The following is a 17494-nucleotide window of genomic DNA, read 5'->3' as shown; positions in this document are numbered from 1 at the left end:
TTTTTCCCCAAAGTGCTTCATAGAAAGATATTACCCCTAACCCCTCCATTGCTTGGAATCCTGAGTTAGCTGATGAAAGAGCACAGAATTGCAAATGGTAAAGGCTTTTGAGCACAATGTGCACTTCTTTTGTTTAGCATGTCAATTAGTACTTCCCTAACATGGTAAAGTAAATGTTGTTCCCCTCTCTCTTATTATTTCCCACTACCATTACACTTCCTACAGTTAAGTCAAGGGAATTTTAAAAAAGCGTCGTCCTCAGTTTAATGTGTACACATTAAATTTGTATTCCAAAATTTTTAATTACGCAATATTTAGCTCGATGTCCACTTACTGTAATCGTGGATGACATATTAAGAAGCCTGGATTGGCTGTTATTTATGTTGAAAATTGCTGATTTTTTGCAGACTCCGGATTAAGATTTGTTTCCTGTTCTTGTACACAATAAGTGGATGTAAATGCTGCAACTTATTTAATCGCTTTACACAACTTGGTTTTAGTTGAAGAGGTAATACTCTGAAGCCATTCTCAAGACTTCAGCACTTGTTCATATACCTTAAACGTCATTGTTGCTTTTGCTGCAAAATCATCAAATTATGGAGATGATATTGGAGCTCATTAACAGGCTCCTTATCATAATTTAGCACCATTTTAGACCACATACCCTTGCCAGTGAAAGAATGAGATACTAGATGGTAGACATGAACTGATGCAGGCTGCATCACTGTTTAACATGATTTATGTTAGTTCCCTAACTTCATCTAGGAAGCTAGCATTAGACGTAAAAAATAATGTGATATAAACATTTTATGTAAATGGCCATTTCTACAAGTGGTATGCGGATAGTAAGACATTCTCTTCATTTTCAGTGAATCTTAATCAACCAGTAGATATAACAATAAATCAGCTGCAGTTTTTTTCATTTTGTTTATTGAAAGACGTAGTATTCGTGCAATGCATATGAAAAAGGTGAGGTGTTAAGTATGCTGTACTGTATGTTCAGCATTTCCTGGCAAATGGTCAAGAAGTACAACGATAGTGAAAATGAACGTTAGAGTGAATGTTTTATTAGAAGAAATGTTTAGGGCTCAATTCGTTCAGTTGTGGATTGGGTAATTATCTGTGAATTCACTAGTCTGCAAATTCTTGAAATGGCAATGTTTTATAAATATCAATAAGAAGAGGTTTGATGAATTCTTCTAGGGCAGACTCAATCTGCAATGCAGAGAGTGTGTGTGATAATCAATGGTTGAGAATTGAGAAAAGTTTTGTAATGGTATTGAAAATTTATGAAGATTTCCTTCTCTCAGCAAGACAGATGTCTTAGCCTGTAGAAAATCAGAATTTAAAATTTTAAATCTCGGATATTTATAGTTTTAATGAAAGTAGTAGGTTTTAGTAACACCTTTTTCAGTAGTATTTTCCACTGCAAATTCACGGGGATCAGTGCAGTTTGAATTGTTAATTTACCCTTCACTCGTGCTTTAAGTACATTTGGTAGTGTTTTTTAACTCTAGGTTTATGTTGACAGTCCCTTGTTGCAGTCTGTATTTGTCTGATTTGGTTTATTGCCATTATTTGATCTTAAATATGTCTTAATTTTTATTTACTGTGGCTTTTTTTTTTTTTATGTATATTGTGCTGTGCAAGGCATTCTCCAATGGTAAGCGTGATAGACTGGTGTAGTTCTTTATTAAAAATGAACTTGGTATGGCAATGTTTTATCATGAGGCAGTGAAGTACAGTATACTTTTATTTTAATTGAAGCTACTTTATTTGTTGCAGTGCAATTGCAGTTGAGAATGATTGTAATTTGCTTTCAGATTTTCCATTTTAATTTTTACATTTTGCATGATTTAATATTATTTTGGCTTATTGATCAGTATAGCTAGTTTTAAGTGTAGCACTTTGCGATGTATTGCCTCCTTTTGGCAGATACTTCAGATAGGAATTCTAGGGACGGTTTCAGTGGTTCGTATGGTTCACGAGCACCTCAGGATTCTGGTCGTGGCTGGGACCAGGACAGAGACCCATACGGCTACCGTAAGTTGTTATGCTCTGTAAACAAAGGTTTATGGGAAGGTTGTGTGCATTGTGTGATGTGCTGCCTTGTGTGTATAGTATAATACCTATATTGTGTTGTATCACAACCCAGCTGATCATATTGTGCTTTTTATTTCCATGAAAGGTAATACTGTACCCAATTACACCAAATTGTGTCATCAAGATTGGGAAACCTGTGTTGCACATACCTAAATATGACGGTAATGCCTACGTTACTCTTTGTTCTGTGAAACTACCAGTGCAGTGGTGGAAATAAGGGTTTTAAAAGAAGTGTATGGAGTCTTCTTCTGAGTCATATAACTGCTGTGGATGTGGTGGTTTTGCACTTGTGTGTAGGATTTTTTTTTATCCTAAATTCATTAGAGTACTTGAGAACATTCCATGGAATTGTGCAGCTGGTCTTTTTCCTTTAAATTAAGTTGAATGTGGTTTTATGAGTGTGCATCAGTAAGTGTAAAGTACTGTAGTGTATTACGTTTTTACAAAAGATTTGGGAAAATTTTATACAGTTGTCTAAGTTTTTAGTCTCCATAGCACAGTAGTGCCATGAGTACACCTCACATTGGTGCTTTGTAGGCATTACTATAAGGGTATTTACACCCTCCCTTCAGCCCCTAGCTGCATCCATTTCTTATCCTTCTACCCCCCCTTCATTCCTGCTTCCTCTTAACTGTTAATTCTTGTGCAGTTGTGGGGTTTTCTCCCAGTTGATCCTGCAGAGCCTTCTGCTTCATTTCCTTTACTTTCGGGAAATCTTTAGCTTGCTGTCCAACCCCCTCCAACTCCCTTTTCACTGTTCTTACATGCTAAATGCCTGAAAGTTGCCGTAGTTTTTAGTGTTGACAGCCTGAATTTTGTAAATCCGTCACCCTAAAATTCTGGTAGTCTACAATGGGTTTTGGAGGTTGGAATGATTACTTAAATATTTTTATACTGTACTAATTGAATATCGTAATACAGTGTACCCTTAAGCTTAAAATGTATATACTGTATCAGTAATAGTGTGTGTGTGTGTGTGTGTGTGTGTGTGTGTGTGTGTGTGTGTGTGTGTGTGTGTGTGTGTGTGTGTGTGTGTGTGTGTGTGTGTGTGTGTGTGTGTGTGTGTGTGTGTGTGTGTGTGTGTGTGTGTGTGTGTGTGTGTGTGTGTGTGTGTGTGTGTGTGTGTGTGTGTGTGTGTGTGTGTGTGTGTGAACAGGGCTGCAGTAACCCCATTCAATGAATCCTTGCAGTGGCTTGGTACAAAAAGATGCAGTATCTTAATTAAATGTATATTTAGATTGGAATGCATATCAGAACTTCCCAGACTTGTATAAGCATTTTGCTTGGTCACCTTGTTCAAAGGACTTCTGTACAACCTTTTAGCTAGAGTTTGGTTGTGTTTCATTGGTGTATTTCATTTGACCCAGAGTACACTTAATTTAAACCCTAGCATCTTTCAAGTTTGGTAGTGAGCTCCATGTCATGTCTGGGAATCTGAATCATTCTTAACTGCTCATCTGCAATGCTTTTTCAACCCAGGCATCATAGTTACAACAATTTTCAATCTGAGCCACTCTACTGGCCATCTGCCATTCTTTTTCAACCCAGACATCATAGACATAGCACAAATTTCAGTTGCTCTTGGTTTAGTCACTCCTTTAGTTGCTACTAAACTCCTTTAGTTGCCCCGTCTTTGCCTATTACTGTCCTTCCTTTTTGGGTGAGGGCTTTCTTTGGCCCATCAAGGCATGGTTTTTCTTCACACAGGCCCCGAGAATGAATGCATTTTGAAGAATATAAACTTTCTGACATGTGTTCATGAAGCTGCAACTTTGTCAGATGTTATGTTCCAATTAAAGACGATAGCATATGAGTTGTATGCTCAGTCTTTGTCTTTGACTTTCAGGGATAATTTGGGACTCATAGCTTGCTGCCATTCTTTGAGTGGGAATGTGGAAGTGCAACTCTTATTTCATGGATATATAAACATTTGGATGTTGGGGGCAATTCTTGCATCAGGTCAGATATTGACAACAACAAGGGAGCATGTACCTTCATGTGCGCTTCATCATAACTTAATTGTATTACAGTATCTGTTTCTTTTGCTTTCTGATACTGTTTGACACTTGTGTTGGATTCTAGGGCTTTGTGTATATTTTTTTTCTCTCCTAAATGGCTATTCTAACTGTATGATTTATGGGGTATTGATAAAACCAATGATGTTTTCAGTGCAGAATGTTTTTCATTCAGTACAGACTGATTAATCATTGAGTGCCTTCCTGTTTTATCTTCCACTCTGGGTTTTGATCTCTAGGCTCTGTGAGAGTAATTTGGGCATATTACTCAGCATTTTGGTATGCATGGTAGAGGCCTCTTAATGTTGACTTGTAGAAGTTAGTGGAACTGGGCACAGTATTTGTATGTCCTTGGAAATAAATCAGTGCAGTATATGGTTAATGGGTTTGTTGAAAAAATGTTTTATGTACCGTAATAATTTTTTTCTAAGTGAGCCTCATAGCATGCTGACTGTATGCTGTACTAATCCTTTATTTTTAGGATGTCCTATGACAACTAATGGAATGGCTCCAGATAAAATTGTTTCTCAGTATGCCTTTTTGATTAATTTTTTACATAGTACACAGTACAGTATATTGCTGCGGTTGTTTTGCAGCTCCAGAGATATTTGCTTATTGTGATTAAGTGTTGGTACCATTGCTGAACTTAGTCAACAGTATTCCAAATTATTTAAAATTTATTGAGAATGGGCGGTAATTCCCTGCTTTTCAGGGAACTGTTTCTTTTTAAAGAATTATTACTCTGAAAATTCAAAGTTGTTTCAAATATCTCTCTCTGGGTATTTTCATTGGGTGTAGATGACCAAAGGTAAAAAAGAGTTAACAATCTAATAATTGTATTATATGCTACTAATTTGTAGGCTAATGGATCTTTGTGAAGATTGGGCCAGCCTGACCAACAGCTGTTACCCATTTAAATCTTAAGTTACATAATAGCAGCAACTAACAAGGAGAAAGACACTGAAACTAATAATTATGGATTGCCAAGAGTGAATGGAAGTGGAGAGTGTTATAGGGAAGTGTGCTCTATGGTAGACTTGTTTTTAGGTCTGTGTACACCTGAGAAAGTTGGATGTACTATGGAGAGGGAGAATTATATGGAAAAAAATAATTATGAATAAGCAAAGTAGAACGAGTAAGTTGCATAGTGGTTAAAAATGTGTGATTGGAAGTACAGTTGATCATTATGTGGTTAATGAAAGGAGAAGTATTAGGTAGTTTTAATTGAGAAGTAAAAAAATTTTTACAATTGTAAGATGAATATGAAAAGATTGTTAAATTTGATGTACTTAAGAGTATGTACAAGTCTACAAGGTCTGTATTGTAGTACAGACATGTCTTATGACAGTGAAACTGCTTTAAAAAGGCCTTTTATTTGAAAAGAAAGCTTTAGAAAGGATATTAGTTGTGGCTGGATAGCATAAGATACAATTGATGAATGGGAGATAGAGATGGCTTGAACATGTCCTTTCCATAATCTATAGGAGAATAGTGATTCAGGTGTGCTCCCATGGGCACCAGAAGAATTCATTGCATTATGTATATTCAAATTTCCTCGAACAGATAAACTGTCATACACGTCCACCATTTCTTTGATTTTGTTGGCAGGCTCCACAGTGTTATGATGTGACTGTTGTTGGGAATGAGAATGTCTTGGAAAACTTCTGTTTCATGTGGGCTTTTTGTCTCTGTAGGAACAACTCGCTTGTTGCACTAAACTTGCCGTGCTTGGATTTTAGCTATCCGTCTCTTTCATAAATAAAATTAAAGGTTAAATGAAATATATGTTCCCTAAATTGTTTATTATTGTCTTAAACACCTTCTTTTCCTCCTATAAATGGGTAGCCGTAAGTGACCACATCTTTATCTTAATAAGGCACTTTGTAAGTTTTGTAAGTCCAAACCTTGGACTTAGCAATTTTCTTTACCATGGGCACTTGTGGAACTTCTGCAAGTCTTTAAAGTCGCTTGAGGCTTGCAAATGTCACTCAGTTGCCTGCTCGGGTCAAACCTCCACACTTTAGCTTGACACTCCCCCTTCTTCTGGTGCCCTATCTCTTCTGCCTTCTGTCTCACTGGCCCTCGTGTTTATACCCTTCTCCATTCTATTAGCACAACCTTCGATATTCCACTTTGACTTTGGGAGGGGCGTGTTCTAAAGAATCCCTGTTGATAATTGGCTGTGACCCTCTTTGGAAACACCTTCTTCTGTTCTGTTCAGGCCTTAGAGGTTGGCACTGTTAAGCTTGGTCTCTCAGTTGGTCCAACTGTTAAGCCTGACCTCTTAGAGGTGGAGTCTAAGTTTTTAGCTTCTCTCTCATAAATTCTAAGCACTCCAGGGTCAGTATGTTTCAAATTAATTCTTGGCACTCACATTTCACTAGAGGTGTGAGATTACCAATAGTCTTGTCTAGTGTTAAGAGGACAAATTTGCCCTGGTCTACATTTTGTAAACATTGAGGGATCCTTCGCTAGCAATCTGGGATTTGTCTTTACACCGCTTGAAGTAAAAGGTCCCTTCATATAACCATCTTCATGGTGGTTGTTGTATAAAAGAACTATTCACGGTGTCTTGCTTTACGCTTGGCTTATTTCACTTTTGTCCGTTGTCCTCGCTCACTTATCTGTAAGGTGGACATAGATTCTATTGTTTGTCCTTTCTCCGTTCACCATTCTCTTATCAGTAATTTCTCTGCGTGCGCTTATTCAGTTTCTCTCTCTATTCTTTGCGCCCTCTTTGCATATAAAAACTCAAATTATGGTTTGGTAAAATTTATATTATATATATATATATATATATATATATATATATATATATATATATATATATATATATATATATATATATATATATATATATATATATATATATATATATAAACTTTATTACATACACAATTGTTCTGTGCATTAGTAGAATTACTAAAGGACCTCATTCAAACTGGATGGTATCTAATGGAGTTTTTATTCAAAAAGTTACAAGCTTTCTTGGACAAACAGTCCACATTATCAAGTACTCCATTAGATACCATCTAGTTTGAGTGAGGTCCTTTTAGTAATATATATATAATTTATGTATGTATATATACAGAAAGTCCGCGGTTAACGGCAGGCTTGGTTAATGGCAATCTGGTTTTATGGCACTTGTCTAGTGACGAAAATTGGCAATTTTCAGCATTGAAAATAGCCAATTTCCGCTTATCGGCGCCAATACATACCTAACAGAAGCACTGATAACCGAAAATCAGCACTTTTTGGCGCCGATTACCCCAAAAAAGCGCTGGAAATCGCCAATTTTCTGTTATCATCACACCCCCAGGATGGAACCCCGCTGATAACCAAGGATATATATATCTATATATATATATATATATATATATATATATATATATATATGCTGGTATAGAAGATTTTTTTTGAAGTCTGCTTTTAAGAGTCTTTTCTTATTACCGAAATACTTGGTGTGATAGGCAAGTGCTTTAAACCTAAAGACTATTAGAGGTATCTGATGTAAACTATGGTTTACCTATGATGAACTTCTGTTGTATTTATGTTGGATGATAGTAGTATGGTTGTAGTGGGGGATATATTGCCAGTGATGGGGAGGATATATTTGTGTTTAGGGGCAGTTGTTTACAAAGCACACCAAATAATCTTCGTATGATGTATAATATGAGTTTGGTGTACCTTGTATAAATTCATGTTCTTATTTAAGTAATAAACTACATTATTGTAAGTATGCATATCAAAAATCTTCTTATGGGGTTCAAGAGGTGCGTCAATACTGTACCGACAAGTCAGTAAACAGACCTGTTTTCAGTGAGTTTTCACATGATTTTATCTGGAGCCCAATTTTATAGGTGCCAGAGATTTCAATAATGTGTATTAATATTTTCTCCCTTATAGTCAGCCTTAACCTTTTGTGTGGCGTTCGTACTAAGTAAAATGAGTGAATTTTCCATGTTTTAATAGTTTATGAAACATGCTACTGCATTGTGAATCATGATTTACTAATATTTGGTGATGTTGAACCTTTAGTTTACTTTCCCCAAGTTCTATTACAGAGCTAGTATAATTTTTGGGGAAGATGGTTGAGGTTCAGTATTATTAAGACCTATTCTAGGATACCATGTATATAGAGACCTTTGAGAAATAACATAATTTAAGAAATGTCATATATAATATTTTCAGCTGGGAGAAGGAACGGAGACATACAGTCCAATAGCTTCCAGCGAAGGGATAACAGAGGTGGCGGCACTGGGGGTTACAGGGGAAATGATGGAAACCGTTTCAGGGAACCAGATGACAGATGGAGAGGAGGACGTGATAACAGAACGTAAGAATAATGGTTCTTGCTTATTACAGTTTTCATCAGGGCCTCATCAGTCGTGTGCCTTATTTTATGGACACACAAATCCCACCTTTGCTTGATTTTATTACTGTATTTTTAACTGTCTACCCAAATCCAGAAATCTTTTTAATTGTACCCCAAGTTTTTGTGGGACTAGCTACAGTAACCACCATCGGTCGTTAGTCATTGTAGAAATGAAATCCATCCCACCTAAATAAAAAAAAAGTTACTTTTCTAAATATCTTGTCACCACAAGAAATCAATAGAAAGGAAGAAGCTGACAAGAGGGCCACAAGAAGCTTGTGTTGAGAGAGTGCATAGTTTCCTTAATGTGAAGTATATGCTTATGAATACATGTGTGCACACACTTTGAAAAATGTATGTATGTAGCATTTATACATTATGTACTACTGTACTGTATATTAATAACAATACTCGACTGCAATAAATAAATAGGAGCTAATGGGCTAGGCTTACACATTGATTTAACATAAACAAAATTATAATAATTTTTGTGACTAATTAAACTTACAGGAAATCTGATTCTAATACACAACTTTTAAATACTCTTAAAATTAACTTGCAGTTTTTTCTAATTAAAAAAATTTTGCATATTAAAGCACTCATCTAATTATCCTTCAAGGGCAGGAGAGATTGAGGGGTGGGGGGCAAACTCTTAAGTAGTGGTGGTTCAAGGTTAAGGAAATTGTATTGGCCAAGATAACACGAGCATCGTGAAACTCGGGTAGGCATAAGGCTAGCTGAACACGCACTAGAAAAGTGTGTGTGTCAGCAGTAGGTTATAGACGACTACTTACAATAGAATTTGTATTTTGAGATCCACCATAAAGTCTCTTAAAAGTATTTTGTAGTATTTGATGGATTTTGCATTGGAGTTTTGTGAATTTATCAAATCACTACATTTTCTTATGTATATTTTGTTATATATCTTAGTGACAACCGTGGACCTTATGATGAAAGAAGTAGAGATGGGGGTGGTGGCGTTAATGGTCCCCCAAGAAATAACAGATGGATTGAAGATGAACGTGAGCGTTCAGGAGGAGTAAATAATAGCCGTTGGCAAGAGCGTTCAAATCAACAAGACGATTGGTCTCAGCCTCTCGCAAGAAATGAGGTCCTTGAGGCAGAACTTTTCAGTAATAGTGGTTCTAAGGTAGGTGGTTTTTCTTAGTTAATAACTAGTTCTCAGTATGTATGGTGATTTGTAATCCTAGGATTTTAGCATTGCCTTTATTTCGTAAGTATATATGAAATGGCATGTAGTATATAAAGTAAAAGTGAGCATGTTTTGAAATATTTAATATTTGTTTTTCCAGTCAAACAGTGGCATCAATTTTGACAAATATGATGACATCCCAGTTGAAGCTACTGGGGAGGACATTCCCCAATCAATCAACTCATTTGCTGATATTAAGCTGACAGAGATTATCAGACAGAATATTAGTATGGCCCGGTATGAGAGGCCAACTCCAGTTCAGGTTAGTAGAATTTAAGTTTATGATAAATTTTCTACTTCTAAGAATGATGTATTTCTGAATTTTTACTTTTAAGTTATATATAGATTTTCCTAATTGCTGGTGTGACAGTCCAGAACTCTCTCTCTCTCTCTCTCTCTCTCTCTCTCTCTCTCTCTCTCTCTCTCTCTCTCTCTCTCTCTCTCTCTCTCTCTCTCTCTCTCTCTCTCTCATACAATATTTTTATGGTATTGTAGTGTTATTTTTTTTTTTAGCTCCTGTGTATATACATACATATGCATCAAACTAAGGTGAACTGCACTCTTAATTATTTTGCCCTTAGGTAACTCTGAAGCTTGCCTTTTACTTGAAAAGTGATTGAGGCATTGTGTTGTACTGAAATTTATAGTTTATTATAATGCAAAATTTTATTTTCTGAAATATACAAACCTCTTATCATAAGGGGAAGCCATCTTCTCAGCCTCAGAGTTCTGTTCTCTATCCTTCCACAAAACAAATAAGGATGAAGTTCAAGTAGTACGAGTTGGTATGATGGACCAGTGTGCTTTGTTAATTTCCAGGATCTTGACTAATGCAAGTGTGATGAGAGTGAGATTTCTTCGTCCATAGATTATTATTATTATTATTATTATTATTATTGTTATTATTATTATTGTTAGTATTATTATATGAAGGGAATAGACCCTCTTTCAAACAGGTCTTATTAAAAAGGATGGCTGTATTATGCGAATTTATCTTATACAGTATCTTTTCTATTTTCATTTTGATTTGCTTTTCGAGCTCAGTGATGTTAGTCAGCAACTGGCCGATATTCATATTGGAAAAAGGATAGTGTGTGGAACGAGGGAAGTCTTTTATTGAAATATCCAATCAGAAATCCTTCATCGTCTAGATTCAGGTTCTACTTCCGGTACCGTCGACATGTTTCAACCAGCTCGTTGGTCATCCTCTGGACATGGTTGAAAAAGATCTAGAGAAACAAGGCGCTTGGGTCGGTATTTACTGGGGGGTCTTGATCGGTGCTGAATTATGATTGGCTGCCCAGGGCATGTCATCTCGGGAGGAGCCTTCTCTCCCATGTTGATTTTTGGGGCTCTTGTGTGCAAGGGGTATTGTAGTGCTGGGGATGAATGGGAGGATTTCAATCCTCAGATGCTGAATTTGATTCACTCGTTCGTTATGGGGGTCGCTCGGTGCATTGCACATTAGGAAGGAGAAACCAACTCTCAACATTACGGGGAAATCTTTCTCCTCCCCACAGCCGGCAGAAGACCTACACTGAGCGACCCCCATAGCGAACGAGCGAATCAAAATTTGGCATCTGAGGATCGAAATTCTCCCATTCATCCCCAGCACTACAATGCCACTCACACGCAAGAAGAGCCCCAAACATCAACATGGGAGAGAAGGCTCCTCCCGAGATGACCTGCCCTGGACAGCCAATCATAATTCAGCACCAATCAAGACCCTCCCTATAAATACCGACCCAAGCACCTTGTTTCTCCAGATCTTTTTCAACCACGTCCAGAGGATGACCAACAAGCTGGTCGAAACGTCAACGGTACCTGAAGTAGAACCTGGATCCAGACGACGAAGGATTTCTGATTGAATATTTCAATGAAAGACTTTCCGCATTCCACACACTATCCTTGTTCCAATATGAATATCGGCCATTTGCTAACTAACATCGCTGACCCCGAAAAGCGAATCATAAGGAAAATAGAAAAGATACTGTATAAAGTGAATTTGCATAATACAGCCATCCTTTTTAATAAGACCTATTATTATTATTATTATTATTATTATTATTATTATTATTATTATTATTATTATTCAGTAATTTCAAAACTTCCATGGGACTGGCTTATAGGTGGTATGTGATTAATGGATTTGTATGAAAAAACTGAAAGTATGGCTTTATCAAAGTAAAGAAGGCAAAACCCTTGCAAATAACCTACCATAATTGTTGTAGTAATTTTTTACATGAACTCTGTTGGAGGTTTAGTATCTGCTGCAGCATTATTGTCAGTAACCATTTAACTAAGAAGGTGCTCATACGTAAGAGACAAGTAATACTACCCATGGCCACCATTTAAATTATACTTTCATGAAGTGTACTTGGTTGCATTTTGAATTATTTAAGATATGTGCAGTATTATTGCCTTTGGTGTTAGCATAAGTTTATTTCTTGCAGGAAAAGCCTTATTCTCCAATCTTTTCTGTTGTGTGACTTTCTGCCTGAATTTCTGTCAACTATAGGTCTTAATCTTTGCTTGCTCGTATATTTTACTTATATTTTATACCCTTTTTGAGAATTTGATTTTTATCTTTTCAGAAATATGCTCTTCCTTTTATTCTTAGCAAGAGAGATCTGATGGCTTGTGCCCAGACAGGTTCAGGAAAGACTGCAGCATTTCTTGTGCCCATTTTAAATCAGATTTATGAGCAGGGTCCAGTTCAGGTGTGTGAATTTATATTTTATGAAAGTTGGTTGAAAAATGGTAATGGATATAAGGTTGGATAAATTCTTTCACTGAAATTACCAAAAAAAATAATGCTTTAATTAAGCATGTCTTGTATTAGTTGTGAACCTTAAATTTTCCCTCTTCGTAGGTCAAGAATAATAACCCCCGAGGCCGCAATAAGCAATATCCCCTTGCTCTTGTCTTGGCACCAACTCGTGAGCTGGCAACACAGATTTACGATGAGTCACGCAAGTTCTCTTATAGGTGTGTTACCTTATCTTTGCTTGTTGACATGCTGCGTACAGAATTTAAAATACCAGCATATCATTGATTATTTTTAGTATTTTTAATTTGTAACATTTTATTTGAATCTTTAAGTTTCTTTTATAAATTAGTGTTGGGCACTAATTTGTGTAGACATACTTCTCTTTTTGGTGATGAGGTGTTTGTGGAAGGTATCCATATTTCATTAACTTCCGTACAGGGCTCGAGTGCGTCCATGTGTGGTGTATGGTGGTGCAGATGTTGTGGCACAGATGAGGGATCTATCACGTGGTTGCCACTTGCTTGTTGCAACCCCTGGTCGCCTGGCTGACATGATTGACCGTGGAAAAGTTGGTCTTGATTATGTTAAGTAAGTTTCATATTAATTTCCTTCCTTTGTGAATTGATATTAATGTGACTTTTGTACAGTATCAAATACATATTTTTAATAATATTAATTGTACAGATTCCTGGTACTGGATGAGGCTGACCGTATGCTGGACATGGGTTTTGAGCCTCAGATCCGGCGTATTGTGGAAGAGGATAACATGCCTCCAACTGGTCGACGTCAGACCCTTATGTTTTCTGCAACTTTCCCCAAGGAAATTCAGCGACTAGCACAGGTTTGCCACTTTGATTTTCAACTCACTTCAGATACTTAACATGTAAGAAAATGTATCTAGTGTGTAAGTAGGAATTGTTTTTCATGAAAATTTTTATGTAATTCCAGGACTTCCTGGACAACTACATTTTCTTAGCTGTTGGCCGTGTTGGGTCTACATCAGAGAACATTACACAGAAGATTGTTTGGGTAGCCGAGGATGATAAGCGATCTTTCCTCTTGGATATTCTGAATGCGGCTGGATTAGATCGACTCAGCAATGCCAACAAGGGTGCATATTAGTCATTCACATTTTGTTGCTTACCAGATGAACTGCCTGAGTTTTCATCTTGAACAACTTGAAACATTTGCTATTTTATGCTTTTTCAGTGTTAATTTCTTTTCCTGGTCTGTAAAGCATTGTAGATATAGTGGTGGTTGTGTTAGTGTGCATGGTTATTACATGATGTTGAGGAAAATGAGGTAAAAAAGGAAGTAGCATTTCATCTAGATGTGCTGCCAAGTGTTTGCCTTACCCAAAATACTAGGCAGTATGGAAGGTTTTTTGTCCCTTTTTACAAACTACTTGTAATTTTATGGTGTTCTAATTTTCACCTCTTTAATTCAAGAAGAAATCCTTCTGCTAGCCTTCCAAGTTGCAGAGTTTTATTGGTTTGGTTATCCAGCATAGAAAATTAGCCTTATTCTTTAGGTGGTGTTTTGTGGATGTTGTTTTTCTTTTTTTCTATTATACTGGTTAGGTATTATATTTGATCAGTTGTTTCTTACAATATCCCATCATTAAGTACTGCCTATGAGTGTGTATCTGGCACATTAAAGAATCTTATAAGTAGCATATTTGGGAGATTTTTGTTTTTGGTATAAAAGTAAACTTTAAATTGAAAAAAAGAAAAGTTTTTGAACAAATAGAGAAAGAGTAGTTTCCTTCATGGTCCTTAATATCTAAGGACGGAATAATGCTGCAGGGAGTCAGAGAAGGGAAACTGGTCCTATTTGTAATGGCTTTGGGCTAAGAAAATGAGGAGCAAATCAGTGTGTTGGATGACTGCTGATGTGACCAGTTTCTGCAAATAGAAATTGCAGAAATGAAAGTGTTTGCAATAAGAGAAAGTTGCAAGTAAATTTAAACAAGTATGGTTGAGTGGAAATGGAGACCAGTTAGTATGCAGTTATTGTTTATATGGATGGCGGAAGAATGGAAGATGCTGGTTTATCAGGGTATTTGGGCATAAATGTAATGCATGAGTGTAGTATGACAGAAAAAGAGAGTAGGTGAAACTAGGTAGGTAGCAGTGCATATGCAAAAGATTGGGAAGAGACTAGATTATGATTATCTGTGAAAGCCAAGGTGGAAGTAGAATTGAAGTGGATTTTTTGTTAGTGTAAAATAAAAAAAAATTTAAGGTTCCCGAGATGCTGTTTGCGTTTTGTGGATAAAAATAATTAAAAGGGTGAGGAGTGTAGAGATTTATAGAAGTGTTAAAATTTTAAGGTTCCTGAGATGCTGTTTGCATTTTGTGGATGAAAATAATTAAAAGGGTGAGGAGTGTAGAGATTTATAGAAGTGTTAGAAGTTCAATATACTGTAGGGAGGTTCAGAGTTCAGTGGTCTGGTTTCAGCAGCTGCCATGATCATGGTGTTTTGAGATGGTTTGATCATTCTCAGAAAGAGAGGAGGAATGATTGGTAGGTCTAGAGTGTATCATTTGGAAGTGTTGGAATGTGGTAGGAGGGGGAAACTTGAGAAGCTTAAGATGATGTGAGAGATGTACTGAAAAGGAGGGCCGTAAAATCCAGAGAAGGTAGACAAGATTGAGGTGAGTAATACAGTGTTTAAGGGATATTTGAGACTGCTGGAGTGTATGAAGCAGCTAATACTGAAGCTTTTTGTGCAGTCCCCCCTTCCCCCCTCTTTTCAACAAGATGCAGGTAAATTCTGAGGAGTGACTTTTTAAACCTAGAACTTTTTTTTTTTATCTAGAACTAACACATTTTGTGATCAACAGCTTAATGTTAGAAAACTAATTTATAAAGTGTGAAGTGCATTGTGTCTAGTCTTGTAGCTTTTTTTTTTATTACAACTTAATGAATTTCATAAAGGTTGCCAACACTTAAAAGACAAAATAAAGAACTTCAGTGCATATAAGCATAACTATTCCCTAAGTTGAATTTTCTATGTACACTGCAGTTAACCCTTAAACGCCTATTGGACGTATCATACGTCGACTAAAATTGTCTGTTGGGTGCCGAGTGGACGTACCGTACGTCAACTACAAAAAATTTCAACCTTCGGTCAACTTTGACTCGACCGAAATGGTCGAAAAACGCAATTGTAAGCTAAAACTCATACATTCTAGTAATATTCAATCATGTACCTTCACTTTGCAACAAATTGGAAGTCTCTAGCACAATATTTCAATTTATGGTGAATTTTTGAATAAGTCTTTTTTCTTACGCACGGTTGGTAACTCAGCCGAAAATTTCATAAATTCTTTCATCATTTTGTCGTAATTTTTGCATTGCTCTATATTAGCCGTTACATAAAGTTTTATATATGAAAATGTGCGCAATTTCATGTACAATACAGCAAAATACAACCCATGGTTGTAGCTTTTATCAGTTTGGAAATATTTTCATATAAACCACGATAACTGCCAAAATTTCAACCTTCGGTCAACTTTGACTCGACCGAAATGGTCAACAAACGCAATTGTAAGCTAAAACTCTTACATTCTAGTAATATTCAATCATTTACCTTCATTTTGCAACCAATTGGAAGTCTCTAGCACAACATTTCGATTTATGGTGAATTTTTGAAAAAACTTTTTCCTTACATCCGCGCCAGAAATTCTTTCGTCACGTTTTATATATGGAAATGTGCGCAATTTCATGTAGAATACAACAGAAAATAACTCATGGTTGTAGCTTTTATCAGTTTTGAAATATTTTCATATAAATCAAGATAACTGCCAAAATTTCAAGTTTCGGTCAACTTTAACTCGACCGAAATGGTAAAAAAACGCAATTATAAGCTAAAACTCTTACATTCTAGTAATATTCAATCATGTACCTTCATTTTGCAACAAACTGCAAGTCTCTAGCACAATATTTCGATTTATGGTGAATTTCTGAAAAAAAAAAAATTTTTTTTCCTTACGTCTGCGTGCGGTAACTCGGCCGAATATCTCAGAAATTCTTTCGTCATGTTGTCGTAATGTTTGCATCGTTTTACATTAGTCGTTACATAAACTTTTATATATGAAAATGTGCGCAATTTCATGTAGAATACAACAGAAAATAGCTCATGGTTGTAGCTTTTATCAGTTTTGAAATATTTTCACATAAATCACGATAACTGCCAAAATTTCAACCTTCGGTCAACTTTAACTCGACCGAAATGGTCAAAAAACGCAATTGTAAGCTATAACTCTTACATTCTAGTAATATTCAATCGTTTAACTTCATTTTGCAATAAATTGGAAGTCTCTAGCACAATATTTCGATTTATGGTGAATTTAAAAAAAAACATTTTCCTTACGTCTGCGCGGTAACTCGGCCGAACATCTCAGAAATTCTTTCGTCTTGTTGTCGTAATATTTGCACCGTTTTATATTAGTCGTTACATAAAGTTTTATATATGAGAATGTGTGCAATTTCATGTACAATACAACAAAAAATAAGTCATGATTGTAGCTTTTATCAGTTTTGAAATATTTCCATATAAATCACGATAAATATAAAAAATTCGACTTTCGGTCAACTTTAACTCGACCGAAATGGTTGAAAACTGCAATTGTAAGCTAAAACACTTACAGTCTAGTAATATTCAATCAATTAGCTTCATTTTTCAACAAACGGGAAGTCTCTAGCACAATATTTCGATTTATGGTGAATTTTTGAAAAAAACTTTTTTACATCCGCGCATTACAAATTCATGCATCATTTTGTGATAATATTTTCTCTGTGTTGCTTTGATCGTTTTAAAATTTGTTATATACCAAAATCATCGCAATTTAGTTTACAATACAACTAAAAAAAATTAACTCATTAGCTTTAACCGTTTTGCTTACAGCGCGATTTGTATACAATTGTATATATATAAGAGTTTTTTTTTTCGTTGTCATATATTCCAATATTTATGTATGATAATGATATTTTTTTCATTTCTGATGGTTGCA

General features: G+C 35.9%; 1 protein-coding gene across 12 annotated transcripts in view; it reads left to right on the top strand.

The window, feature by feature from the left end:
• bel (ATP-dependent RNA helicase bel) overlaps positions 1-17494 on the top strand; it is a 46329-nt gene that overhangs the window by 9774 nt on the left and 19061 nt on the right. For 4 of the 12 annotated variants that reach the window (XM_067116159.1, XM_067116163.1, XM_067116162.1 and 1 more), the window contains exons 3-11: positions 1936-2043; positions 8310-8454; positions 9424-9643; positions 9807-9968; positions 12301-12426; positions 12579-12694; positions 12915-13064; positions 13161-13317; positions 13425-13587. In XM_067116159.1, coding sequence (XP_066972260.1) covers positions 1936-2043; positions 8310-8454; positions 9424-9643; positions 9807-9968; positions 12301-12426; positions 12579-12694; positions 12915-13064; positions 13161-13317; positions 13425-13587 — 1347 coding nt within the window. The remainder of the gene's footprint in view (positions 1-1935; positions 2044-8309; positions 8455-9423; positions 9644-9806; positions 9969-12300; positions 12427-12578; positions 12695-12914; positions 13065-13160; positions 13318-13424; positions 13588-17494) is intronic. The other 8 variants (XM_067116166.1, XM_067116165.1, XM_067116161.1 and 5 more) reach the window with 2 other exon arrangements.

This window comes from Macrobrachium rosenbergii, chromosome 14, assembly GCF_040412425.1.
Source record: "Macrobrachium rosenbergii isolate ZJJX-2024 chromosome 14, ASM4041242v1, whole genome shotgun sequence".
Lineage (NCBI taxonomy): Eukaryota > Metazoa > Arthropoda > Malacostraca > Decapoda > Palaemonidae > Macrobrachium > Macrobrachium rosenbergii.
Note: the sequence above shows the minus strand (reverse complement) of the source record. Positions and strands in the feature narration are given on the sequence as shown.